The 26,731-nt window shown below is 45.5% G+C and overlaps 1 protein-coding gene across 5 annotated transcripts in view; it reads left to right on the plus strand.

Moving 5' to 3' along the window:
• TRIO (trio Rho guanine nucleotide exchange factor) overlaps positions 1-26,731 on the plus strand; it is a 380,384-nt gene that overhangs the window by 271,441 nt on the left and 82,212 nt on the right. For all 5 annotated transcript variants that reach the window (XM_036848900.1, XM_036848904.1, XM_036848901.1 and 2 more), the window contains exons 26-33: positions 771-840; positions 1,432-1,521; positions 3,053-3,145; positions 5,224-5,335; positions 6,516-6,706; positions 8,622-8,723; positions 12,788-12,930; positions 13,545-13,644. In XM_036848900.1, coding sequence (XP_036704795.1) covers positions 771-840; positions 1,432-1,521; positions 3,053-3,145; positions 5,224-5,335; positions 6,516-6,706; positions 8,622-8,723; positions 12,788-12,930; positions 13,545-13,644 — 901 coding nt within the window. The remainder of the gene's footprint in view (positions 1-770; positions 841-1,431; positions 1,522-3,052; positions 3,146-5,223; positions 5,336-6,515; positions 6,707-8,621; positions 8,724-12,787; positions 12,931-13,544; positions 13,645-26,731) is intronic.

The raw sequence follows: 26,731 nt of genomic DNA on the forward strand, positions 1-26,731 counted from the left end.
AGAGACTATTTTAGCAGAGACTCAACTTTGTATTTACTTTTTATAGAAATGAGATTAGGAAAACTGAAAGCTGTTTTTGTAGGAACGCTAACTTCTCTCAAGCCTTTGTCATCAGCTGCTACATCAGTTACTTCTTAGGGTTAAAAGAAAGAATTGCCCTCTGTGGGCTGCCGGCTGGTGTTTGGTCTTTTCTAAGAAGAAGGAGGAAGGAACTGAGGACTGAACAGATGTGTAGTGTGACCAAAATAAAGTGCACTTTCCACAGGCCATAGGAGGCACATGGTTTTATTTTCAAGATCAAAAATAAGGCAGCAGAAGCTCCTCTAGGTGGAGTCTTTGCAGCCCAAATAGCCTGTGGAAAGATGATGCTGGACCAGAGCAGGCGGTGTCTTCCTCGCTTCCCTGCCCCCCACCCCAGCAAGGACGCTAGCATCTAAACGGGTTCTCTAGGTTGAGTGTTTACCTCCCTAAATTACGTCCTTAGCTACTAAACATACCACTTTCCCAGAAGTAAGCTACTGTTGAAAGTGTTCAAAGGCTAAACTGGTTAACTCTTTGAAAGTCACAATAACTTACCCTAGTTCAGAGCACTTGCTCTACATTTTGTTAAGTTAAAATCTAGAAGTTACAGTTTTCACTGCATTTGATTAAAATGATGAAGTTTGACATCGTCTGAATTCACAGTATGCTTGGTCTAATTCCCGGCATATCGCACTAGTCAAATGTTTTAAAACACCGTATTCATTTCGTATCGTTTTCTCTCTCTGCAGCATATTCCTAAAAGAGCTGGAAAAATATGAACAGTTGCCAGAGGACGTTGGACATTGCTTTGTAACTTGGGTAATGAAACCTCAGCTGCTTGTTCTGTCACAGTTGCTTTGAGGGAAGCTGGAAGGAATACTGTTCATTTCTCAAGTGTCACCATTTTCTCCTGGTGTCTACAGAGAGAGAAGTAGACTTTACCTCAAAGAATTACGTTCTCCAGCTAGTTATTAATGTGGAATAAGCTTTTTATTGATAGTCCTGATGGTTTGAAATAGAATGTTGAGTTAGTGTGTCAGGCCTCTTCGTGGCCCTGGGGATTCGCAGGTAAATCATGAGTGCCCAGCCCTGCCTGGGAGGATTGTGCGGTCGGGAGGGAGGGAAGGAGGCAAGTGACCTGGTGATCAGGCCCTGCTCTCTAAGTGTGACCCTCACGCTTGCACATAGCATCATGGGAAGAGGGGCCGGCATCCAGGCCAGGGGAGGACGTGTGTCCTATTAGCAGGGTGTGTTTCTTATTTTAATAGCTTTCTTTATAAAGTAGGGTTTCTTAAATTGGGGGCTTGAATTTCATTTATACACACAGCTTCTTTTCTACACAGAAGTTTATCAGAATTTGATTTATTGTCATTTGAAAGAGATAGTCTAATTTTCTTTTTGTTTATATAGGCAGACAAGTTTCAGATGTATGTCACATATTGCAAAAATAAGCCTGATTCTACTCAGCTGATATTAGAGCATGCAGGATCCTACTTTGATGTAAGTAATAGATTACTAAAGAAGCTGTGATATTTTCTAAGTTGCATTTCGTGTACATAAAATTCAGCATGACTCATAACTTTTACCTAATGGATGGCGTGATACCATTTTTATCTATCACATTTATAATGGGATATTCTTATATTCTGTTTTTAAAAGATGCTTCTCAAGTACTGCAAGCTGTATATCTGTAAAAAATTCAGATTTTAATATATACATGTGTATATATGTCATTACTTACAATTTATATATAGTCATTAATTTTTTCCATGTAATATCATGTAAAAAGTATGAGTATGAACTATTAAATTAAGCTTCTTTTCCCCTCTATAAACAAAATAACTTTGAATCTTTTTTGATCATTTATTTTTCCCATTTCAATTTCATGATGTTATTAACTTCCAAAAGTGGCCTATCAGTAAAATTTTACAAATAGCACTCTAACAGCTCAGACCATTGGGAGGTTCATTAATTATATTCTCATTGGTGTAAACATAGTTCATCTTTTTTGGGACCACGTTGCAGGGAGGTTATTTAGTACGAAAGGTGATGGAGCCTCATGATATAATATATAGAGTGATTTGGGGGTTTCCAGAACAGAGTCAAATGTGTGCCAAATAAATTTTGATTAAAAGACAAGGTACTTTCGAATTTTATGTATAATTTGGTGCATGAGGCCATGAGGGTATCAGACTTGTTTCCGTCTTTACGTTTGTACATGGCCGAGTGTGGTCATCTGCTCTTCTCTGAAAGTCTGGGAAATTAGGATACATTTTAGCTCCTGTCTTTTGAGGTGGAGCCCTGCCTGTAGATGCCCCTATTTTCGTTGCCATTCTCATGACCAGTAGTTACACATCACTGCCTGGGTGCATGTGAAGCCTGCTCCCAGCCCAGGGAGGCCTTTTCTTTCCGGCATTTCACATGACCCTGGGTCTTGGCCGTTATGTGGAGCTCAACACTGTGGATCCGTGCAGTTAGGATTATCGAAGGCCTTATTGAGCGTATGGCACATGTGCTGTTTGGAATCACAAGTCATTAAAAAAAACCCATGCCCTAAGGAGGGTGCCAAGAGCTAAGATACTGCAAATACAGTAGGTTGGTGTGAAAATGAGAGCAAGCAGGAGAGAGGACTTCCTTATAGCGAGGACGAAGGGAGCCTCCAGTAGGGAGGGTTGCGATGTGGTCTGTGACGAGGGTGCGCACGTGGCCGAAGCTTCAGGAGCCGCAGCGGGAGGGTCTGACTGCCGGGTGGGCGCGGTGATGCCGGCACCAGGAGTGGTTGGCTTCCCTGCTTGACCTCTGCGCGTGAAGGCCTGTAATACAGGGGAAGCGCTGTGTCTTTAGTATTCAAAGTGATGACCGAGACTTGTTATTTTTACGTTGAGCTTATTAAAAGAAGCAATAGTGATTTCTACTTTAGAAAAAGTGGTTTGTGTGTATTCATCATGGGGGTAAATGAATGTAAATTTTTAGTTCCTGTTATCTGACTTACACAGTGGTGTGTGTGTGTGTATGCTTTTTTTTAATTCAGGAGATACAACAGCGGCACGGATTAGCCAATTCCATCTCTTCCTACCTTATTAAACCTGTTCAGCGAATAACAAAGTATCAGCTCCTTTTAAAAGTATGTATGAAGCCTCTTCAACCTGAAAAATTTTATGCACTGTGCGTTATCATTTTGACATTGTTTTATGTATGTAAAGTACCCTGAGTTTTTGAAATAACACCTAGCAAATTAATGTTATTTTATAACTCATTGCCATTTATTGCCCCGACCGATTTGTCAGTGCATCTGGTAAATAATAGTATGTCTCGTGATTACGCACCTGAACTTTGTTGACTGACCCTAGTCCCTAACATAAAATGAGAAAGGAAGGAAAAATTGTCAGTCCTGGATGATTTAGTACCATTGTTCCCAGTATGACTTGTATCAGACTGACCTCTGCTGTTTCTTGGTTATGAATGATTATAGTTAAAATCGCACTTGTAAAAATCAAATAATGATTAGTTCTGACAATAGAATGGTGAAGAAAACTTAGAATTTGTGATAAGAGTTGTTACAGAATTCATTATATATAATTGACGCACGTTTTGTTGACTACAAGAAAAATAATTTACAAATTCTATCTCATGGTGTTTACCCCACCGTTTCCTTGGCTGGTGAATGTTATTAAACATTAGAACGTACCCACATCCATTCATCCCAGTAAGAACATTGCATGAACCCAACTAAGTCCCCAGTTCGGTCCTAACACAGCAATAGCAGATGATCATGTAATTTTTCTAGTTATAAAAGAAATACAGAAGATGAAGTTATGAATGCCTGAAACCCTTATTTTTACCCTTTTTGTTAATACAAAAAAATCTAGAAACAGTAAAAAGTGGCTACATTCTTTTGTGAAGGGATACCATTATGGCATTCTTATATTGGAAAAGCTCTCCTGCACTTCTGTATCAGAACCCCATTAAGTGATTTTATGACCACCACGGCAGAAATATGTGGTTGCTATAAACATGAAATAAAAGTCAGGAGGCTAAGTTGTTTATATTCACGTTTGCCCTTTGCTTTCTAATTCTGCAAAGGCAATTTACCTCTTAGTGTCCTCAGGATTGATGGGTTTTGTTTTTAGCACGTGATTCTAGTAAAGATCTCTTCCTCGGTGACCTCACATCTAGTCTTTCACTGTTAAACCTCTGCTTTAATTTATAAAACCTGACTTTATTCTGCCCAGGGCTTCTTCAAGAGAGCAGTCATGAGCTATGCTGGCTCCCCAACGAGGAGGGTTTTCTGACAGTGAAGTTAGTCTCAGCGCATTGCAGTTTTAAGGCACTTTTTGCCAAGCTGCTCAGAATAATAGGAGCACATCATCTGGCCATGAGAAGAGGGGCCTGTCAGGCAGCTGCATTGCCCGAAACCATCCAGGGTATGGCCAAAGCTGACTGCAGGGCCACGTCCCTCTTGTTGAGCACCAGGACACAGAAAGCTGTTGTTACTGTTACTGCCTGATAAAAATCATATATGCGCTGGTGAGAAAATATCTTGGAGCCCACCAGAATGTGAATCTGTTGTCCTGCTGTCGCTCATCTAATGACAGGTGTTCCCCTACGCAGATCTGAAATGTAATTATGCCCGGGGAGGCGTGCTGCAATCACTAGAGCTTTCTGAATGTCCCAGCACAGAGAAGAAGCGTTTCCCTGTAGGTAACTGTGCAGCGATGCTGTTCCCACTGTGAGACAGGGCAGCTCCAGGGCAGAGGGGACGTCGTGTTCGCGGCACCAGAGGGCTCAGAATCATGCTGGGATCCTGTGCAAACAGAGCAGTGCTAATTGGACTCTGGCTTGACCTTCGGATGTAACCACTAGCTGACTGTGCTTTGCTACACTGATTAAATATTTTATTTGTCATTTTTGAGGCTCGGTAGTTGACGTGTACACTAACTTCGTTTTAATCTCTGACTGCATGTGGTTTCCTCTGAACTGAAGAAACGTCCTGATTTGAGCAGGACAAACCCTTGCATCCATTGGATTAAGAGGCAGTTCAGGTTTATCATTCGTTCTCTATGCGAATCCCTGCCCAATTGACCACAGTCTGTTTTTATCTTGAAAGTCATGGATTTTCACAAACTCTTTCATTTCTGCAAAGACCTCCGTAGCGGAGCATTTTGCTCTCTTGGGCTCGTTCACGGTGTTGGTTTCCCACAGGAGCTGCTCACGTGCTGCGAGGAGGGGAAGGGGGAGATTAAGGACGGCCTGGAGGTGATGCTCAGCGTGCCAAAGCGGGCCAACGACGCCATGCACCTGAGCATGCTGGAAGGTACGTCCCCCCGCCTCTCGCCTCCCGCCGGCGCCACGTGACCAACCCCACCCCCCGCGTCCGGTGAAGTAATCCTGCCCCAAACGCTTTAGCCAGCCTGTGTGGTCACCACTGGTCACATTGAACGGTTTCCCAGTTAGGGCAGAGGTGCTGCTCTTTGTTAGTTACAGAGACCCCCCAAATCAGAGGCCAAGCCGGAGCACCGTTTCCCCCTCTGATGTAAAATGCCGAGCTGGTGGGCAGCCCTCAGGGCGTCACCAGGCACTCAGGCTCTGTCCAGCTGCTCTCTCTCCACTCCTTGGACGTTTTGCTGGTTGGCCAGCTGCAGGGTGTGTCAAGGCCACGTTAGCCTTCCATGTAGCAGGATGTGGGGAAAGAGCGGGGAGGGGACAGCTCGAAGGGCAGAAGCCGGAAGTTGTGCCCGAGTCTCCCCGCGTGGCCCGGGCGTAGGTGAGCGTGCGTGTGGCTGCTCCTGGCCGCAGGGGGCGCTGGGAAATGTAGTGCTGGCTTGAGCGGCCGCGGAGGGGCTTCTGCTCGTCGAGGAGGGGGCCCCTGGAGGCTGGCACATGGCTAGCAGCCCCTGTCCGGGTGTCGGCCACTTCAGGAAGAGACAGCCGCAGTGAATGGCAGCCAGTGACCAGAGCGCGACGGACGCGCTGGAAGAGCTTCGTGTCCAGAGGAGAGAAACCCCCCAAGGAAGGGGACGTCTCCCAGAAGGAAGGCCAGACCAGGGCCTTGAAGAAAGGCTGGGACTTCAGCAGAATGTCCGGGGAGGATGTTCCAGGCTGAGGGAGCAGAGGGTCGAGACGCAGCTGGAAGTTGGTGGCAGGTGGGGGGTGGTCGGTGAGCGCTTCTGGACGGAGCAGGGCTTGTGTGCTGGAGCGCTGTGAGTGACGCTGCGGGCCGGGCTGAAAGCAGATCTCAGGGGTGAGGAGGTGGAACCCACAGAATAAGGCTGCGTTTGTTTTGAACACGGGAAAATATATGCAAAGTTGTATTTGAGGAATAATGACCCTCTGTCAGTGCCGGGGAGGCTGGAGCCAGAGGCCCAGATGGGAAACTTTAATCGGAGATGTAACCGATGGACGTTTTGCAAATGTTTAAGTAGCCATAATGCTACTACTGCATCATTTTTCATTTTCTTTCGAATTGACCGTGCCTCCTTTCTTTCGTGTTCTAGGGTTTGATGAAAACATTGAGTCTCAGGGAGAACTCATCCTGCAGGAATCCTTCCAAGTGTGGGACCCGAAAACCTTAATTCGGAAGGGTCGAGAACGGCACCTCTTCCTTTTTGAAATGTCCTTAGTGTTTAGTAAAGAAGTGAAAGATTCCAGTGGCAGAAGCAAGTACCTTTATAAAAGCAAATTGTTTGTAAGTATAGGCCTTCAGAATTGTAAGTTTAAAGGTGACACAGTTGCAGCTTCTTGTGGTCAGAGAAAAATTACTGTGTGTGGCCTTCAGTTTAACCTCCCAAACTCCTGAAGTGTGACTCTGAAGCAGCTTCTTCAGTGAAATTCTAACAGCCTTGAGTCCACTAGAGGGCGCTTGTGAGTTTGAGTTTCCCTAGACGTAGGAAACTTGCTTTTTCTAAATTCCGTAGAATCCAGCTGCAGGGTAAGAAGACACTTTGTAAGTGAACTTAAATTATTTCTCTCCTGTGTGCCTTAACTAGCTTTATAAATAAATCAATCATGTTAGACTATGATTAAGTAAGGTCTTGTATCCTTATAATTAATATTTCATTCACCGACATTGGAATTTATTGAAGCAGCCTACTGGGTGGCTCACTGTGGGCTCTTAATGATGAAGTTTGATGTTTTCATTAAAAATACAGATATGAAAAACAGCAGCAGAATACCATTATTAGAGAAAATGTATGTTGTAAGCGGAAATCGTTTTAAAGATACACAGCCCCACCTGCCTGGAGACAGCCTCCCTTGAGCGCTTGGTAGATAGAGTGATGCATCTGAATTCTTCTTTAACTTGTTGGCGTACTTCCGGGCAAGAGAGACACACCTGGTGCTCTTTTCCACGGCTGGCAGCCCCACACGAGTATCTATAAACCACAGGTCAACGCTCCGAAAAGTCTCGGGCGGGTGTCATCCTCACCTTGCCTTCGTGGGCGATATCTCAGAGAGCTTTCAACACAAAATTGCTGGGCAGGGGGAGGAAAAAATCACAATCAGAGAATAGAAAATACGGTAGAATTTGGTTTCTTCACAAGATATGGCAGATCACTTATAAATATTGGTAGATGTTTGGACTTTGGACAACTTATACATTATACGTTTTTATGATATCCGTGTATTAATCAAATTCCCAAAGTAATAGAATACTACCAAGTGTAGAAATCATCTTAATAATAATCTGGAGTTTGCAAGTTCAAGCTAATGATAGGCATACCATTTTCTTTGGCTTGTTTCCTGTTTGAGATTGTCTTTTGGATCACAGCCCACCTTACATCATTTTAGATCATATTGTAACTGGAAAGAAAACATGAAGCATTGCTGGCTAATAATTTCACTTGCTGGCCTTAATCAGTCCCTAGGGACCAAGCTAGTCTGTTTTAGAAGCTGATACATCTTCACTTAATTTATCTTTTAAAAGTTAAGGTTCCCTCAGAGGCCACAATTATGAATCACTTCCTTTGCTGGAAGGGAGAGAATGCATTGGGGTGAACCTGATTGCGGGGGAGGATGAAGATGTTGACCTTCATCTACACTCTTCCGTGTTCTGCATCTCCTGCAAATGCATGTATTATAGAGAGAAAGTTTGTCTCTTAGCCCTTAACATGATTGGCGAAATATTAAACATTAATGCTATTGATTGGAAACGAACTGCGTTTTAAAATATCATTTAGCTTCTTCTGTGAAGCTAGCTCGTTAATGAAGGTGCATGGTAGCAGCTCTTTTGCAACTAGGACAGACTCATTTTATTGTTTATAAGGTTGAAAATAGTCAACTCTTGATTTTCCAGATAATAGGAAATAGGACTTTCTAGATAATTTGGTTTTCTTCTTCTGGATTTGCTTGTTGACCTGCATCAGGATTTCCAATGGAGGTGCTCAGAGGAAGCGAAAGAGATGAAGCCAACCATGTGTAGCCTAAGAACAAAATTTCCTCATTTTAACTAAAGTGAGGTCTAAGGAGTATGTATCAGTGTGAACAAACTGTGTCGTTACAACCTAGCATGAGCACAAGTCACCAAAAACGGTTTCCTTTGTCTCTGTTCTGTATCCTGCCAGAATTTTACTGTTGCCTAATTATGTAATTGTCTTTTTATCCAGACCTCAGAGTTGGGTGTCACAGAACACGTTGAAGGAGATCCTTGCAAATTTGCACTGTGGGTGGGGAGGACGCCAACTTCAGATAATAAAATTGTCCTTAAGGTACGTCCATCCGAAGCTTGGGAATGTGCTTTGTGACAAGATTACCGCGTCTGTGAGTGCTTTGTCCTGCTGTTGAACCATATTGGTTTTCATGTCCTTTTATTGTTCCCTTTGTGTTCTGTAGAGATTGGTGATTACCACAAAAAGAACAGTAAGTAGAATAAATTCAGTTTGGTATTCTAGTGGTGAAATAACTCGAGCTAAATTTTTGCTTGCCTACAAAAGGTCACTTGGAGAAAGGTCTTTCTAAACTTCTCCATTCTTCCAGTCTTGCAAAGAATTGGGTGATTCCATAAGAGATGCAGGAAGTTGAGGTACAGGAGGAGGGAGATATGGACCAGTAGCTCCCATTGTACACTTGACCTCTGGTTTCCAAAGGAAAATAGGCACCTGATGAGTCTGTGAGGGCCTTTGACAGTTTCAAGGCTGAACGTGCCAGGAGTCTTCATGGGGTCCTAGACTCTTTTTGGCTTTCCAGTTTGGAGGCAGAGAAAAAAGGGGGGTCGGTCATGGTCAGGTATAGGGTTTGGTAATGTTATCATTTAAAGTGTTCAGAAACACTAAGGGTGCTTTGGAGTATGTAGTCTTTGAGGGAGGAATATATCTTTGAATATTTAATTTGAATGCTGTTTTGAGTACACTAACCTCTCCTAGGAAAGTTGGAGGGCTCTAAGGGTGTCTTGTGGACTTCCCTCCTCCTGTGTTTGAGAAAGTGCAGATGGAACTGTCTTTCTCTGAGCTATCTGGAAAGACCATAAGCGACTTCAGATGTAGCTGAAGATTTGTAGAATATTGGGAGACGAGCCAAAAGCTTAATGGGCCTCTGGTGTGTGGACTTGCATGTCAGCAATTTTGTCCCTTACATTCCTTTTGAATCTCTCTACGGTATTTCCAGCAACTGTGAGTTATTTAACAGTACGGCGCTCTTGTAGAGTCTGTACTTTAGTGACCGCTGACTGTGGAAGCCATTGTGTCCCTAAGGTCTTTATTCACATGGAAATGATGGATTGTTTTGCAATGAATATATGACTACCAACCCAGTGTATTCTCGTCAGTACTGGCGTAAAGCCCTATAAAATATAAATTGCACTGATAGCTCGATATTAGATAGCTGAACTTTTCTAAGGGATAAAGTTTTGAAGTATACTCAAGACCTTAAAACTTCCAACTTATGAGTATTTATCCAGATTAGCTGCAGTGACACATGCCAAAGGGTACATCTGAGAAATAGTGCCAGATATTTTAGCCAGATATGGACTACTTTCATTTAGGACATAATAAAATACTCATGATGCAATTGAAGAATCAGATTTCCTTGCAGGGTTTACCAAATGAAAGTTTTCTAGGGAATTTGGGGTAATATTTTTCTGACTTCTAATGAGAGGCTAAAGGAAATCATGTCCTTATTAATTTTAGAGACTGCTTAGTGGTGGTGGTGGTGGTGTTGATGGCGTAGATGGTGGTGGAGGTGGAGGTGGTGGATATTTTAGCAGTGGCGATGGTGGTTATGGTGTAGATGGTGGTAGAGATGGTGAGGGTGTAGATGGTGGTGGAGGTGGTGGTGATGGTGATTTTAGCAGTGGCGATGGTGGTTATGGTGTAGATGATGGTGAGGGTGTAGATGGTGGTAGAGATGGTGAGGGTGGAGGTGGTGGATATTTTAACAGTGGTGATGGTGGTTATGGTGTAGATGGTGGTAGAGATGGTGAGGGTGGAGGTGGAGGTGGTGGATATTTTAACAGTGGTGATGGTGGTTATGGTGTAGATGGTGGTGAGGGTATAGATGGTGGTAGAGATGGTGAGGATGTAGATGGTGGTAGAGGTGGTGAGGGTGTAGGTGGAGGTGGTGGATATTTTAGCAGTGGTGATGGTGGTTATGGTGTAGATGGTGGTGAGGGTATAGATGATGGTAGAGATGGTGAGGGTATAGATGGTGGTAGAGATGGTGAGGGTATAGATGGTTGTAGAGATGGTGAGGGTATAGATGGTGGTAGAGGTGGTGAGGGTGTAGATGGTGGTAGAGATGGTGAGGGTGTAGATGGTGGTAGAGATGGTGAAGGGTATAGAAGGTGGTAGAGAAGGTGAGGGTGTAGATGGTGGTAGAGATGGTGAGGGTGTAGAGATGGTGAGGGTGTAGATGGTGGTGGAGATGGTGAGGGTGGAGATGGTGAGGGTGGAGGTGGTGGATATTTTAGCAGTGGCGATGGTGGTTATGGTGTAGATGGTGGTGAGGGTATAGACAGTGGTAGAGATGGCAATGGTGTAGGTGGTGTAGACAGTGGTGGTGGTAGAGGTGGTGACAGTAATGGTGGTAATGACAGTGATGGTGATGGCCTAGTACTTGTAGAACAAAATTGTGACCTTTTTTTACTTTTATAGTCTGGAAAGGAGAATTTTATTTCTAAATCCTTTCTTGAACAGATTGAGACTACTGAGAGTATGAAACAAATTATTCCCTTCTCTTAGCCAAGTGGGGCCTTTGCTTAGTACTCTAGCTGGGATACCTTTCTTTTACTTTTTCTGAAAAATTGGTGCCTTTTTTCCTTGTTTAATTTCTTTAAGGTTAGGAGAATTGCTCTCCATAAATGTAATGGTCAGTTTGCTCTACTTAAATTATGAGAATTTTCTTTATTTCTGAACATGGTACAGATCTCCAAACTTTGCCAAATGTCCTTTCTTTGTTTGTCCTTCCCTTTGTTTAACGTCCCAAACATTTGTATCAGGCATTTAAATTCCAGTAGTTCTGTGTTGTTCACAGTTTTCCACCCTGAGACGCTTAGTTCATGCACAGCCTCCCCTGTTCCCTAGTCACCCTGCCTCCTACCCCAGGAGAAATCGGTTTTACTGCTCTCCAGGCATCAGATCTGGGGAGAGGAGCAGGAGGCCCCTTTTATCCTTCACTTATTTCTCTGTTACTACCTCTCATTAACTTTGAAGACACATCCTCCAGTGAAAACATTTTATTTAGAAAGAGAGTTCTCAATTTTAATTTCCTTTCCCAGCATGGGCTTTGACTTTGTATTTTCAAAAACAAGGTCCACCATGAGAAAATGCTGGATTCCCCTCCCTGCGTGATCTCATCCATAATCCCACTGACGATTGTTTTAATCATTCACAGGGAATTATGCTTATATCATAGGAGGTTGATGTTTTCCGTAAGGAAATTAAAAACTGTTACTAAGGCCCAGAACATGTAAAAAGGAAAAAAAAAAAACCGCCTCCTTTGAGGCATAGTGAAAGAAAAAAATCTGGAAAAAGTGATGCCATATGTGTTCATTCAACCGATGCTTGTTGAGTATCTACGATGTGTCATTTCCAGAGAACCTTTCTCCAGTGTTGCGGTGGAGTTGAGGGAAATCCACCATATGTAACTGGCAGTAGGCTACCCTGGTTTGTCCCAGTGGTCTAACCGGAGGTGGATACAGGCAGAGGTTGGGGGGGTGGGCTGGGGTGTCCACCCACCAGGAATCCCGGCTTCTTCACCTGCTGGCAGTGTGGCCTGAGGCACATTTCCAGTGTGTCCACACTACAGGTCCTCAGTTACAACAGGAGGATTAGGGAGGCCCCGACTGCATAGCGTGCAAGTGGGGATGGGGAGCGGACGCAGGTGGGGAAACGGTGCAGCTGCACCTGTTGATCGTGAGTCCAAGGGGGCGAGGTGGCAAGGTCTGGGGCACTGGTTCAGGCTCCTGCCGATGCTCCACGGGCCACTGGCCACTTGTCTGCCTAAAGGGCCTCAAGACACTTGGGTTTGGGGGTGGCTGTGTTTTCATACTTACCCAGAGCTGCTTAACAGGTCTTAGGGCTGGAGAATGATTGATTACTAGAATATTCAGAGATGTGGAATAACATGAACACTATAGAATAAAAACGGTCTTGATGACAAGATATTCAAAATTAGAGTCATTTATTTGGTGGGAAATTAAACACAGGAGCTGGTTGCTTTTCTGTTGAAGTTATTTTTTAAATGGGCAATTCCAGGAATGCGGGGACCTGAGTGTGGTTAGTGCAGGTTCTGGAAAAGGCCCCTTCTGTATCCTGATTGATTCTAACACTTTGTCAAGGCCTCCAGTATAGAAAACAAGCAGGACTGGATCAAGCACATCCGGGAGGTGATCCAGGAAAGGACCATTCACCTGAAAGGCGCCCTGAAGGAGCCCATTCACATCCCCAAAACAGCTCCGGCAACGAGACAGAAGGGGAGGAGGTCAGTGCCTGGGGATTTTTTTTGTAAGTTTGCTTTTATTGAAGGAAAGGAACAAGGCAATGTAAACTTACTATTTTTCAAAAATCATTTTCCTCAAATATTTTTGAGAAATATTGAGGAGTAATTTTTTAAAGAATACAATTTATATATAACATCATTCTTAGTAATGAAATTCCTTTGTCAAGACAACAGCCTCCCTCAGCTTAAAGTAAATGAAAGTCTATATACAAACCCCTAATTCTTTTCCTTTTCCACCCCAAGTGTTAATCTGTGCTCATGTGTAAGTCGTGCACGTGACCTTGGACAAGTTAGGTAGCATCTCGACGTTTTTGCTTCTCATTTCTAAAATGGTGGTGACCCTATCAACTGGATTTTATTACTGTGAGAACTCAGTGCAGTGGTCGATGTTGGACTCTCAGCCCAGGGCCCAGCAAAAAGCCTGTTCTCAGTGAAGAGTCATCTGTCGCCGTTAATACCGCGGTGGCAGCCGTAATCACAGAGACCGATTTGCACCTCTTTAAACAAATCTGTTCTTCCTCCAATGGCTGATAGCCCATCTTTACCGTTCTTGAAAAGCAAATGCAGCCATGTCAGGGCTTCGTCTGTGTCCCCAGGGATGGAGAGGACGTGGACAGCCAGGGAGATGGCAGCAGCCAGCCTGATACGATTTCAATCGCGTCCCGGACGTCTCAGAACACGCTGGACAGCGATAAGGTGAGCCTGAGCTGGCCCGCTCTTCGGGCCGGTGCACGCGGCCGGTCTCCGGTCGGTCGATACATGGCAGTTTGTCATCAGCATTTCAGACAGCTGCCATGGCTTAGAAGAGGTGCCCGGACATGGTACCAGGAGCAAAGATCCGCAGTGTCAGGGCTAGCCGACTTGAACCCCGAAGATTCAGGAAAAAAATCACTCGCCCTTCCCCGTGCCGTTACATGGTTTTCTATGCGCGTGTTCTAAGGCAGTGTGTTCAAGCTTTTTTATTTTATATGAAGCAGAAGACCCTATTATTTTAAATTAAATCTTACACAGAGCCCTGGTGCGTGCAAGCGGGGTGCTCTGATCGAAGCCGGGGCGGCGGCATCTGCGGGTGGGCCCTGCGGCGCCCGTGCACTAACCGCCAGCAGGGAGGGTCTGATTGGCAGCAGAGAAGTCTGTGGTTTACCTTCTGCAGCAGCGGCCTAGAGCGTCCTGTGGTTCTGTCTTGATAGAATCCACAAACCTACGAAGTAAACTGATGGGAGAAGTTGGAACCCTGGGCTTACGTGATGCACAGGTGACCAGAGTCCCCTGTACAGGCCGGTGGAGGCATTGGTATCCGCAGTCCGCAGTTCCTACTGAGATGAGCCCCTCTTCTGTTCTTTTTCTGGAAGGCTAGACCAAGCTCTTAAAGCAAGTTTTTGACAGCAAGTAGGGGTTTCATTGAAGTTGCCGTTGGTCCAGAATTCCTGGGTTTCTCAGTGCCTGGCGCGGCTGGACTTCCCCGCGAGAGGCCTTAGTCCCGAGGGGATGGAGAGGTCTGCCTTTGCACGGTGTCTCCGCAGCCACTCGCTGTCCTGACCTCCCGTCACTGGAGACGGCCGCTGTCACAGGAGGGGGCCCAGTGTCGGGGTTTGCTTCAGGCGGCAAGTCTGGGTCCCAGGCTTCGGTCTTTTCTCACTTGCTTTTACAGAATTCACGGTGTTGAATGTTGTTTCCAGGACAGAAGTAAGTAGGTTTAAAAATACTGGTTTCCTACACTGATTTCATTTTCAGAATCCTTCTAATTTGAGTAATTAGCTCTTTCTCAACCTCCTTTTTGACTTCACTAAATAGTAAGTCCTAGAACTTACAATGCTTAGAATAACAGGACTGGAGAACAAAAACAGTGTCTCGTTTGATTTTGTTCGGAGCTCAGTGTATTACGTTCAGCAAATATTTCTCGCCAGTAGTAATAATGAGGAATAAGAGAAATGACATGTTCAGTCATCTGGTCCCTAATAGCCTCTCTCCCCGAGGCACCCCCCCCCATAGTCATTCAGTGAAGAAAATAAAGTTTGAACTTGGAAACATTTCATTAGAGTAATCCCAATTATTTTCTTTTAAAAAACTAGTAATTGAGGTGACTGGGTTATCTTAATAGTTATACAAGACTTCCACCTGAAGGAAAAGTCCACAGTAATCGTGGCTCCCGCCGAGGGGACCAATTCACAGCCTCGCCGAGGCTGAGCATTGCCGCCCCAGCTGGAGGTCCACCAAGCCCCAAACTCACAGTCTTACCTGGTGTCCTCTCATGGATCTGGTCTGGGTTTACCTGAGTTTAAAAGTTTATTTAAAAAACAGGTTATTTGAATGAAATTGCCAGAGAAAAATAAATGTAAAAAGTTCTGTCTTTTGGAAGGGGTGTTAAGATTTTTCTGGTGGTTGGCCCAAGAAGAAAGGGTGGCTTTGCTTCTTGGGTGGTTTACGTGTAAATGGGTGGTGGTGGGAGTCTGGAAACGCCCCGTGCATCTGGGAAGGGGCTCCTGGCTCTCCAGCCCCCGGCTCTGAGATGGAGCTGCCTGGTGCCAGGTTGTGCCTCTGGCCCACAGAGAACCGTGTGCTAGTGCCCCCGGGCGCCCTGTCCCCTGACACTGGGGGCTGGCAGCTGCGGGGCGCCGACCGGGATTCACAGGAGGTTTGCCCCAGAGAGAAGGCTCTGCCCTGGAGTTAGGAAGAGGCAACTAGTTCTACTTCGAATCTATTATAGCAAAATAGGCTTATGTGAACTTGGATTTGAGTCTGTACAACTCCTGTAGAAAAATAAGGCATTATCCTAGGAACTGTTGCTTTTAAGACGACACATTGTGTACCCAGTGAGAGAGAAGGGATACATCACTAACAACAGTATAGGTCTGAGGAAATTAATCATTTTACACTGGGGATCTACTGGGATATTAGAATTATTAAAGAACTGCCTCTTAAATATTTTATCTGTGAAGGTAACTCACCAGTTTCTGTTTACCTCATCTCATACCTTACCACCGAACTTCATTCCATAGCTCAGAAATCCCCCCAGGGCCCCTTCTGCAGGTCCTCTTAAATATTTTATCTGTGAAGGTAACTCACCAGTTTCTGTTTACCTCATCTCATACCTTACCACCGAACTTCATTCCATAGCTCAGAAATCCCCCCAGGGCCCCTTCTGCAGGTGCCGCCTTGCCTGTGCTCCCGGGTGAAGCTGTGATAGCAGCCTGTCACTCAGCCGCTCTCAGCCTACCTGATGTTCTCATGACTCTTAACCACCTCGCGTAGTGACATGCCAAAACTGTTTTCTTAAGTGGATGTGGCATGTATTTAATACCCCTCATTGAGGCCATAGGTCCTTAATAGGAAGTACACAAAAAGGATGAAATGTCTTCCTAAGACCGTAGAATTGCAACGGGTTGTCTTCTTCCGTTCTTGTGTTCTGTATTTGGTAGGAAAATAAGCAGCGTGTGAGACTTAATATGGATAAGTCAGAATGTGGAGTTTGGAGGGGCCATACCCATGAGGCCTTGTACAAAAGAAGGCCCACGTTTGCAACCACACATATGCCTACACATGTCTGTTCTCTGCTTTGGGGAGGTTTTCTTGTAGCCATCTCCTTTTCTGTGCTTCTCTGGTAGAACATTTCAGGGGCAGTAGATGATTCAGGAGAATACACTGAAGAAACTGCATCCTTTACGGAGTCAGTTTGTAAAATGCACTGTTCCTCTGAACTAGGCTTAACCAGAAAACCCTGTTATCTCTGATGGCAGTAACTTTTCATATGTCCCAAGGTTCTTTCCACCCTACATATTTCAAGTTTAAATAGCCTCTGATGACATGGGCAGATAGATCTGGCAAGGGAAATTACTTAACCATATTCTGCCTGTTTGACTTAATTTATGATGTCTGTTATGAGTTAGTTGTTATCATGGAGTTTGGTTCCATTTCAGAAACTGGGTGGGGGGATGTTTTCGGCTTGGCCTCTTGGAGAACGCTTGAGGAAAAGTTGTCTGCCCAGGGCTGTAGTAACTCTCAGATGAGGCACAGGGTTTTAGAAGAGTCGGTTAAGGAGGGGCCTGGAGACACCCTCTCTCCAGGGACACTGTTAGCAGATACAGACCACAGGCCCCCCGAGCACCTTTCCTTCTTCGAAAAGGTCGGTTTTAAAGTCTGCCATCTCTTTGTTCCAGATGGAAGTGTAGCACTGATTCTTGCCCATATTAATGGTGCTTGTGCTGATAAAGTGATCTCACGAAAATATAATTTGGGTTCCAAAGAAATCAAATGCTTGCCAGATTCTTGTCTCATTTGTCCTGAGCTTGTCTCCCTGATGTTGGGAGGGGACGCCTCCAGGTCACTGCGGGGACGAGGGAGGCCAGGTGACCGTCGCAGGGCCACCCAGAATAGAGAGCAGAAGCCAGAAACGGAATGTGGATCTAATTACCTGGCGGGCTGAGGAGGAGCTAAATATTTTGGCGTATTAAAGAAGCATTTTTAATACTTTTTCCTTCTGTATGCATTATTAATCTGTGGTTTGCTTCATATAACAAAAATTTATATTATAAGGAAAATAGAAAATATGCGAATCAAATATAGGCTACTACTATAGAACAAACCATCCTGAGGTCAGGATGAAAAAAATAACCAAGGCCAGACAGGGCAGGGCTGTGGAAAAGCGGCCCAAGCCAGCAGGGGGCCAGGTGTGAGCCTTCTTTAGGTCTGAAGCCGTGCCGTGCTTATTTGTAATGAACGAGAAATTCAGTTGAGACTGATACTTGGCACGAATTGCCCCTAAGCTTGTGATGTGAGTATATGAATTCACACATTTTAAAAAAATAAATGGTTTCAGCTACTTTTCATGAAGTATACATAGCACTTGTTGGGGATATGAAATTCATGTAGTTTAAAAAGTCAATAAACCTCTGTGAAGTGGCAGTCTGCAGCGTAGGAACTTGAATGGATCTACATAAATTGCAGCGCTGAGGTAGTATATAAAGTAATTAATGCCAGTACGTTTTAAAATGAGGCTGGATTCAAGTTTTGGAGAAAGGAAGCCTGCATTCAGCCTACTTAGGGAGTGCCTCACGCCTGCATTCAGCCCCGTTGCTCACATACCTGGCCCTGTGTGCCACGCGCCTAAGCACACACTCCCCTCTGCCTGCAGCTTCCAGAAGCAGGAAGGAGCCTTGGCTCCAGGAGCTGCCCAGCCTGCTGCCCTTGCCAGGGTCCCGGAGCCTCGTGTAGGTTGGCCCGCGTGGGCGTGAAGTTGAGTCGCTTCGTTCAGAAGCCTTTCTGGGGACAGCACATGGTTTTAATCCCGGGACGTCAGTTACGGGTCCCGACTCTGCCCAGAGGGTAACAGAGTCGAGTAAGCAAAGTGTTTAGCGTCCAACAGCAGATGGTTAAGAGCAAGGAGGTGCTCCCCAGCCAGGCCTCTGAGCTCTGCTTCTCAGCAACCTCTCCGTGCCTCAGTTTCCTCATCTGTAACAGGGGACAGTACGACTCCCCACTCTAGGGCTGTGAGCATTAAAAATGTGCGTTTGGAACAGTGCCTTACACGCCCTGAGCACTGCCTAGATGTCGACTGTCACTGTGTCTTCATTTCAGAAATTGCCTCCTTCTCCCTCACTCATTACTGGCTGTTGCCGACCGCCGTACGTCGGCCTCTTAGCGCTCTTGACTGCAGTGCATTTAGAAGCTAATTGTGTTCATTAGGAGCTAGAAGCTGTGCTAAGGGTAAATTGCTCAGACTCAGTTCCTGAACTTGCACGTCCTCGGGGCTCAACAGCAGAATACTGATCGCGTGTTGAATGGGCAGCCTCTGAAGAAGCGGGACACTCTCGCTGGAAACGTTTTCCCAGCCACTCCCCTGTGATCCTGCCGCATCAGCCGTAGGATGAGTCCGTGCTCTGCACGAGGTTGGTTCGTGCCTTCGCAGGTGCAAGGGCATCAACGCCTGTGCAGCCCAGGACAGGTGCTGCTCCACGGGAACAAGCAGAGAGAGCCCTCCCCGCCGGCAGCCTGGCGAGGCTGGCTGCTGGCATTGGTTCCCTCTGTCTTTCTAAGTGACTGTGGCTTTTTGTAGTTTTTTTTTTTTTTTTTTTTTTTTTTGAACTTTTTTTTTTTTATTCACACACACACACACTGTATTTTATTTTTACAAGACATAAATAGACTGACACCAAGCATTGTACATGGATGACCACAACAAAAGCAACAATGATTGCAATTACCAAACATGAAACACACTCATACTATGTCATAATATTGACATTCAGTCCAGTAATCCTCCACTGTAACAGCTCCTTTACTTTGCAGTGAAAATTGATTTGTATATTCTTTGCCTCTGAGTCCTTGTGGGATTTTTTTTTTTTTTTTAAATTCAGACAGAAAGTCACAAAAATTATACTCATCCTCATCAGTTCACTCAGTCCCATGTAATTAATTTTTTTTTTCATCTTGATCTTTTGTTAGTACTTTTATGAGTTCATCAGTTTTTCATTAGAGTTCTGAAAATGCTTATTCATTCAGTTCAGCAGTACAGTCAGTTACCAGAAACCTGTACTTGTCAGAGTCTTTTCCATGAATTTCTTGAAGATGAAACCCTTTTATAGGAACATATTTGCAAAATCATCAGAGTACACCCAGAACTGTCTGTAAATGACAAAAGACTTAAAAATGACCACGGTTAAAGATTTGATGAAAGTTCATAATAATGCAGTTGACAAGAAAATTAGTTATTTCTGAGATATACATTTTAAAGTAATAACTAGGGTTATTACTTATAACATTATACCAGAACATATAAGATTTTTAGAAATTTCATGTAATGTCTGAAACATTTATATTAACATATTTCCATACATATTTCCATACAAATACAAATATAAGATTTTTAGAAATTTCATGTAATGTCTGAAACATTTATATTAACATATTTCCATACATATTTCCATACAAATACAAATATAAGATTTTTAGAAATTTCATGTAATGTCTGAAACATTTATATTAACATATTTCCATACAAATAACCCAATGAAAGTTTAGTATTAGTTGTTTTGTTTGTTTTTTTATACTGCAGGTTCTTATTAGGCATCAGTTTTATACACATCAGTGTATACATGTCAATCCCAATTGCCCAATTCAGCACACCACCATCCCAACCTCACCGCAGTTTTCCCCCCTTGGTGTCCATATGACCATTCTCTACATTTGTGTCTCAACTTCTGCCCTGCAAACTGGCTCATCTGTACCATTTTTCTAGGTTCCGCATACATGCATTAATATACGATATTTGTTTTTCTCTTTCTGACTTACTTCACTCTGTATGACAGTCTCTAGATCCATCCATGTCTCAACAAATGACTCAATTTCGTTCCTTTTTATGGCTGAGTAATATTCCATTGTATATATGTACCACAACTTCTTTATCCATTCGTCTGTTGATGGGCATTTAGGTTGCTTCCATGACCTGGCTATTGTAAATAGTGCTGCAATGAACATTCGGGTGCATGTGTCTTTTTGAATTACGGTTTTCTCTGGGTATATGCCCAGTAGTGGGATTGCTGGGTCATATGGTAATTCTATTTTTAGTTTTTTAAGGAACCTCCATATTGTTCTCCATAGTGGCTGTATCAATTTACATTCCCACCAACAGTGCAAGAGGGTTCCCTTTTCTCCACACCCTCTCCAGCATTTGTTGTTTGTAGATTTTCTGATGATGCCCATTCTAACAGGAGTGAGGTGATACCTCATTGTAGTTTTGATTTGCATTTCTCTAATAATTAGTGATGTTGAGCATCTTTTCATGTGCTTCGTGGCCATCTGTATGTCTTCTTTGGAGAAATGTCTATTTAGGTCTTCTGCCCATTTTTGGATTGGGGTGTTTGTTTCTTTGATATTGAGCTGAATGAGCTGTTTATATATTTTGGAGATTAATCCTTTGTCCGTTGATTCATTTGCAAATATTTTCTCCCATTCTGAGGGTTGTCTTTTCGTCTTGTTTATGGTTTCCTTTTTGTAGTTTTTAACAAGTTTCTTAAGTGCTCTCATAAAGCCACAGAATGAATGCAGTCTTTGCTGACTTTAGTTCCTCAATCAGAAACACAAAATCCCCCACGCTAGAGCAGAGAGCCTCAGTTCTAAGAAAAGGCAGATTTTTCAAAACTACAACTTTAGGTATAACTGTAACAAAAGTGTTTCTAAAAATAGCGGTGCATGGAGAAGTGCTTTTCCATGTAAATTTTACAGTCCTGGTCAAAGTCACTGTTGACAATGACGGCCCATCTTTGATTCAGACTCGAGGCTGGTGGTTTATTCTGGTGGTTCTTCCTTTGGGTGAGGGACCCAGTCGGCCGGTCACCTGGCTGTCATACCTTAGATTTTCAGGGGAAAAAAAAGAGGCCTTTCAAATGGACTTTTCTGGATAAGGGCTGCTTACTCAGGAAACACAGCAAACAGGCTCCTTTGGGCTCAGTTGTCCCAAGAGGGGTCTTGCTTTCCAGGACCTGTGACTGAAAGTAGTACAGGTGGGGTCCAGCCGACTGCTTCCCGAGCCTCGTTCATTTTTCCGCTTTTCAGCCAACGCAGCGTTTCATTCATGCCCCGCGGCTCAGCCCTCGGCGCCTCTCGTTCGAAAATGTTCAGAGTGAGGGCAAGTGTGGCATTGGTTCAGGCCAGCTTCTGCTGAGCCTGGAGGCCTGGTACCTCGGCGCTGACCTCTCTCTGATCTGCCTGGCTTTTTACACTTAAAGTTTGCCTTTTCAAATATATCTTTTAAATTTAGCTTCTTGATGTCTAACTTTCCGTTGCACCTCATGTGTATCACAGTCAAGGAAGGCTTCCAAGGGATATTTTCATGTGTCAAAACCAGCATGTGATCACATTAGCAAAGAGTAGAGGATTAACCTCCCTGAATATTATACTCAGTATTTTTTTTCTGGGTAAAAATGTTGGGTAGGGTAAGCTGCTGCTTTTGAAAAAGTTTTTTCTCACAGATTTTATTTTATTTTCTTTTTTTCTGTTTCCTTTTGTTTCGTTCTTTTTTTCTTTTTCTTGGGGGAAGGGTGGTGAGAAACAACATTTTTGCCATCTTAACCATTTTTCAGTTCTGACAGATTTCTTTTTGCACCCCAATCTGTGAGAGATTCACAGTGGTCCTCTTGGAAACCCAGCAGCAGATTTTGTGACGGCTTCTCCTGTGAACTTGGCCTTGGGTTTGGGGTGAGCAAGGGGCCTGATGGTCCCGTGGTTAGGACGGCCGCTGAGAAGCCCAAGCCTCCGGCCTCCGCAGAGTTGCCCAGGGAGAAGCTGGGGTAACGCGTTTCCTTGGGGAATTGTTCTGGCTGCTGGTGGCGGCCTTTCTCTTGTAACCACGGAGCTGGTAATTAATGGAGCTCTACTTTCTAGTCCCCTTTAACCGAGGAACCACTCTTTGGTCTGCTCTGTGTGAAGCCTGCACAAAACCGCAAGGCCCTTTTGTGAGGTTTCTAGTGCCTGCACCGTGCTGGGCTGTAGGATGTGACTGTGGGTTGGTACACTCTGTTCCATAGGGGAAGGTGGCTTTTAGTAGAATGCTTCCCCCTCTTCTTTTGAAGCGCTCTCGGAAAGTTGGTCAGACACCCACCTGCAATTGATCTTAGCTTCTCGAAGCAGATTCATTTACAGAGAGGACTACACCATCCGCGTGTCAGTCGTAAAGAGCCCCTGTTCCTCTGGCGGAGCCCGCCCCAGAACTCACCTGCGAGCCAGTCATTCAAATCAGGTGTTTGCTGTTGTCTCTCAAGAACTGTACGTTCTTGTAAAGTAGACATGCCTCATTACAGAGCTCCAGGGAGGGGATGCCAGAGCCCGAGCGGTGGGTGAGAAGCGCCCAGCCACGGCCCTGCTTCAGTTACTGTCTTTAACTGGGTTCAGGCAAAGCAAAACAATATACCATGGTTTCTCCAGAAAATGTAAAAAGTAAAGTTCTGTCCTGTGTGACGGTTTTTGAAGGTTCACGTGCCTGCGACCAGGTGAGTATTTCATTCTTTTGGGTGAAACACAGCAGCTCGTTCATTTTCAGTCATTGAGGGAACTCAGGCAAAGGGGCCCTGGTTTGGTTCTGCTAATTGTCTGTGCATCAACATCACAGGAGTTCCCCCGGCAGCCCTTTCGGAGGGACATGGCTGGTCTTGGAGGAGGCACTTCATTATAGTATCCATGGTCCGTGCTCCAATTAAGGCCATTTTACTGTCATGCTTTTTAGTCACCACATTTAATATTTTTAAGGTGAAAAGCAGAAAGATTGGGAAAAAAATATCTTCTGATGAGAATGTCACAAGTGTTAATGTGAGTCATGGAAATTGAGATTTTCATAAATTGCAATCCTAAACCAAATGCTTGTGGTAGGGAGCCCATGATACAAGTCCATAAAATATATAGATGTGAAAAAGATAATGTGAAAACTTTCACAAAATATGGTTGGAAAGGAAAAGTGAATTTTTAAACTAGATAAATGGAATGGTAACACTTTCAACATAGTGATGAAATTGTGTCACTAGGGGTAGAAGTGTCACTGTAGATAATAAATAGGATAACCCAAACTTTTTCTAATTAGGAGTTTAATTCTACATAAAAGGCTGTAATGACTTGCATTGATACTCCAAAATAGTTATTTTAAGTCTTTTATACAAAAAAAAAAAAAGTCTTTTTAATTAACAAGCCTGGTTTTAAAGACAAGCTTTGGAATAAGTTTAAAATATTCAAATGCGAACATTGAGGCAGAAATCCATGGGTTGTCTCCTCTCTGGACTAGAAAACGCCCATTTAATCCTCCCCTTATAGATTTGTGCAGGAGATTCTCATGGGAAAAGTCAGTTTATTCTTAGGGGTAGAGCCAAGAAGATATGGTTTTTTTAATGATAATTCTAGCACTGTTTGAAGACATTCTTCTGGTACTAGATTTTGTTACTAACTCTCTAAAGGCTTTGGAAAAGAATTTTGACTCAGTATGCGATTCTTTGTCAGAACAGGCTTGATTTTCATTTCTCAGGCTCTGTCAAGTGCACAGATGTTTCCAATAGTTCTGATTACTCTGTGAGGGGCTGAACGCTCAGCGCCAGAAAGCAAGTCTAGCTTCATGCCTCTTGGCAGCCGCTTTCTCCCTTCCCACCCTTCCCCCACCCACAGAACACACCGCGTGGCTTTGAGCAGTCTGAAAAGTTCCTACAGCGGGAGAAGGAGACCAGCAGAGGCTGGTGATGAGGCAGCACGTCTGAAGCGGAGCTTCCCAGGGCCGGGGGTGGTGACACGCGGGGACCACGTGCGCAAGCGGGCCCAGCAGACGGGCGGCTCGGGCCGCGGGAAGGCTCCGTAGGGGGTGCAGGCCCGAGGGGCCTCGGCAGGCTGGGCTCCCCACGGGGCTTGTTCACGGGTCACGCTTTCCCCGGGATGGGAAACATTCCTCCTTTTCGTTACAGGGATCAACCACTTCCATAACGTGGGGTTTTACGAGGAAGATTCTTCTCCGGGCTGGGCCTCTGCTGTTAACCTCTTAACATTAGTATCTTCGACTGTTCACAGAGAAATATGTGAGATGTGTGAGATTCAGCATAGTAACATTTAGAAGGGGGTTTAGTCACTTGGGGAAAATGTCCTTTGTGGCCCAGCAAAGACAGTTCCTTTTGTCGCTATTTATGCTTCATTTTGGAAGAGTTTTTGTTTTGTTTTGCTTTCTGTGGTTGTCAAGTGGACATGTGTTTCTTGTTCTAAATATCCGAACTTTCTCTGGAAAGACCAGGAGGGCGGTGGAGAGCCTGGAGCGTGACAGAGGGCCGGCAGGCAGCCGAGGACACTGCAGGGCTGTGAGCCCGCGTAGGAGTCAGTTCTCTGCCGGGGGTGGGGCTGGGCGGCCTCCCTGGAACAGGATGTTTCCCGGCAGCGGGCCCGGCCGCCCCTTCCCCCTGCACATCGCAGCTCAGCCCAGCGACCGTCTTCTCTTCTTCTGTGGTCTCCGTGCTGATGCCCAAAGGGGGGACAGGAAACACACAGGCAGAGTTCACTCCCGAAGTCACAGAGGAAGAGCCCACGTTTTGTTCTGGTTTTCAAGCAGCTCATTTTTACAGCAAACCTATCTTACCTTTTTCACTTCAGCAAATGTGTGACCGCTTGCTGGGTACAAAGCACCGCCCGAGGCAGCTTTGGGAGAAGCCTGCTGCTAGCTTCCTCTTACAAGCTGTGCGCCGGCCCTTGGCACTTGGGGGCTCACACACTGGGCATGGGAAGGTCGCAGAAGAATGACACAAACCTGCTTTCTGGTGCCGAGGACAGACACACAACACACACAACCCAAAGCCTGGCTGGCGTCAGACTTGAGACGTAATTTGTTTAAGGACAGAGTGGTAAGGACGGTAGAGAGGAGCAGCTTCTCAGAGGGATTTGACGGGGGCTGAGACGAGACCAACTGGGGAGGTGGGGGCTCCAAGCAGAAGGGATCATGGACACAGGGCGTGCAGGACCCACCTCAGAAGGAGGACATGGCCCCTCTGGGCCGTGAAGCACGGGAGAAGCAGCCGAGCCTGCCCGGGGAGGCGGGCTAGGACCCGGTTACGGGAGCTTTGCGTCTTACACTAAGGAATGTGTGTCTAAGGTTCTTGCATAGGAGGATGGCATGTGTGAACATTTTAAGAAGGTAACTCTGGCAGCGGTGTTCAGGTGGTTTGGAAGGAAAGCCTGGATCGGGCAGGGCACTCAGGAGACCAGTGCAGAAATCCAAATGATCTGATTGGTGTGGGCGTGCTGAGGAAGGGAGGAGTCAGAAACACATTCTAGAGTCCGTTTGACCGCGTTTCGGGGGTGCAAAGGAGTGCGGTTGACTGTGATACCGTTACCCAAAAGGCAACGCTGGAAGAGAAACAGATGTGAGGGCGAGTAATGAGTCACGTCCCAGACTCACTGCTTTGAAGGGCTGGGGAAGCAGCAGGCCCGGGTGCCTGCTTGGAAGTGCCCAGCACGGAGGGTACGGTGTGCAGCCTGAGCCTGGGGCTGCCCGGATTGGAGGGCCAGAGGGGGTGGGCCTAAGACGGGGAGCTGGTCACAAGATCCTCCTGTGGGAGGGGCGATAATGAGCATCCCTGTGAGCTGTCCCCAGCGAGTGTACAGTCTAAGGGAAGATGGACGGCAAGCGGTCGTGAGAAGGCCCTGCACCTGTGTTCCAAGCAGGATCATGGCGTTGATGCTCTTCACAGAGTTCCTGGGTGTGCTTCAAAGGGCCGAGACTTAGAAGAGTTCGGACAGAAGATGGGAGTGAGCGGAGAGGAGAGGAGAGGAGAGAGGAGGGAAGGAGGGCAAGGCCCTTCAGGCCAGAAGCCACGTGGCACATGAGGGGTCAGCCGGTGCCCATGCAGCGTGTGGAGGGGCGTGTTGAGGCTTGGGGCGGGGAGGGAGCCCGGGAGGAGCTGGGGTGGGTGGCAGAGGGTCGGGAGGGTCGCGCTAGGGAGTGTCCTGGGGGCTGGCGAGGGCTCTCGAAGGCTTTCGGAGAGAGAAGGGCGTGCTCCGCCCGTGTTTCCGGATGCCGGGCTCTCTGCTCTGCGGCTGCTTCTGCCGATCCGGGGGGCACAGGCGCTGAGGAGCCCGCAGTGCCCCGGCCACGCCGCTCTCGCCAGGCCGGAGCTGGCCCCCATCTGGTTTTGTCGCCGTATTTCACAGCAATCCCCCAAAAGGCCCACAAGCAGAGTTCTTACTAGTTTGCCCTAAGTTTAAAAATGAGTGCAGCTGACCTTTAAACAGACGCAGTGCCCTGGTCCACTCATACGTGCGTTGTTTTTCAGTAAGT

Source organism: Balaenoptera musculus, chromosome 3 (genome assembly GCF_009873245.2).
Source record: "Balaenoptera musculus isolate JJ_BM4_2016_0621 chromosome 3, mBalMus1.pri.v3, whole genome shotgun sequence".
Lineage (NCBI taxonomy): Eukaryota > Metazoa > Chordata > Mammalia > Artiodactyla > Balaenopteridae > Balaenoptera > Balaenoptera musculus.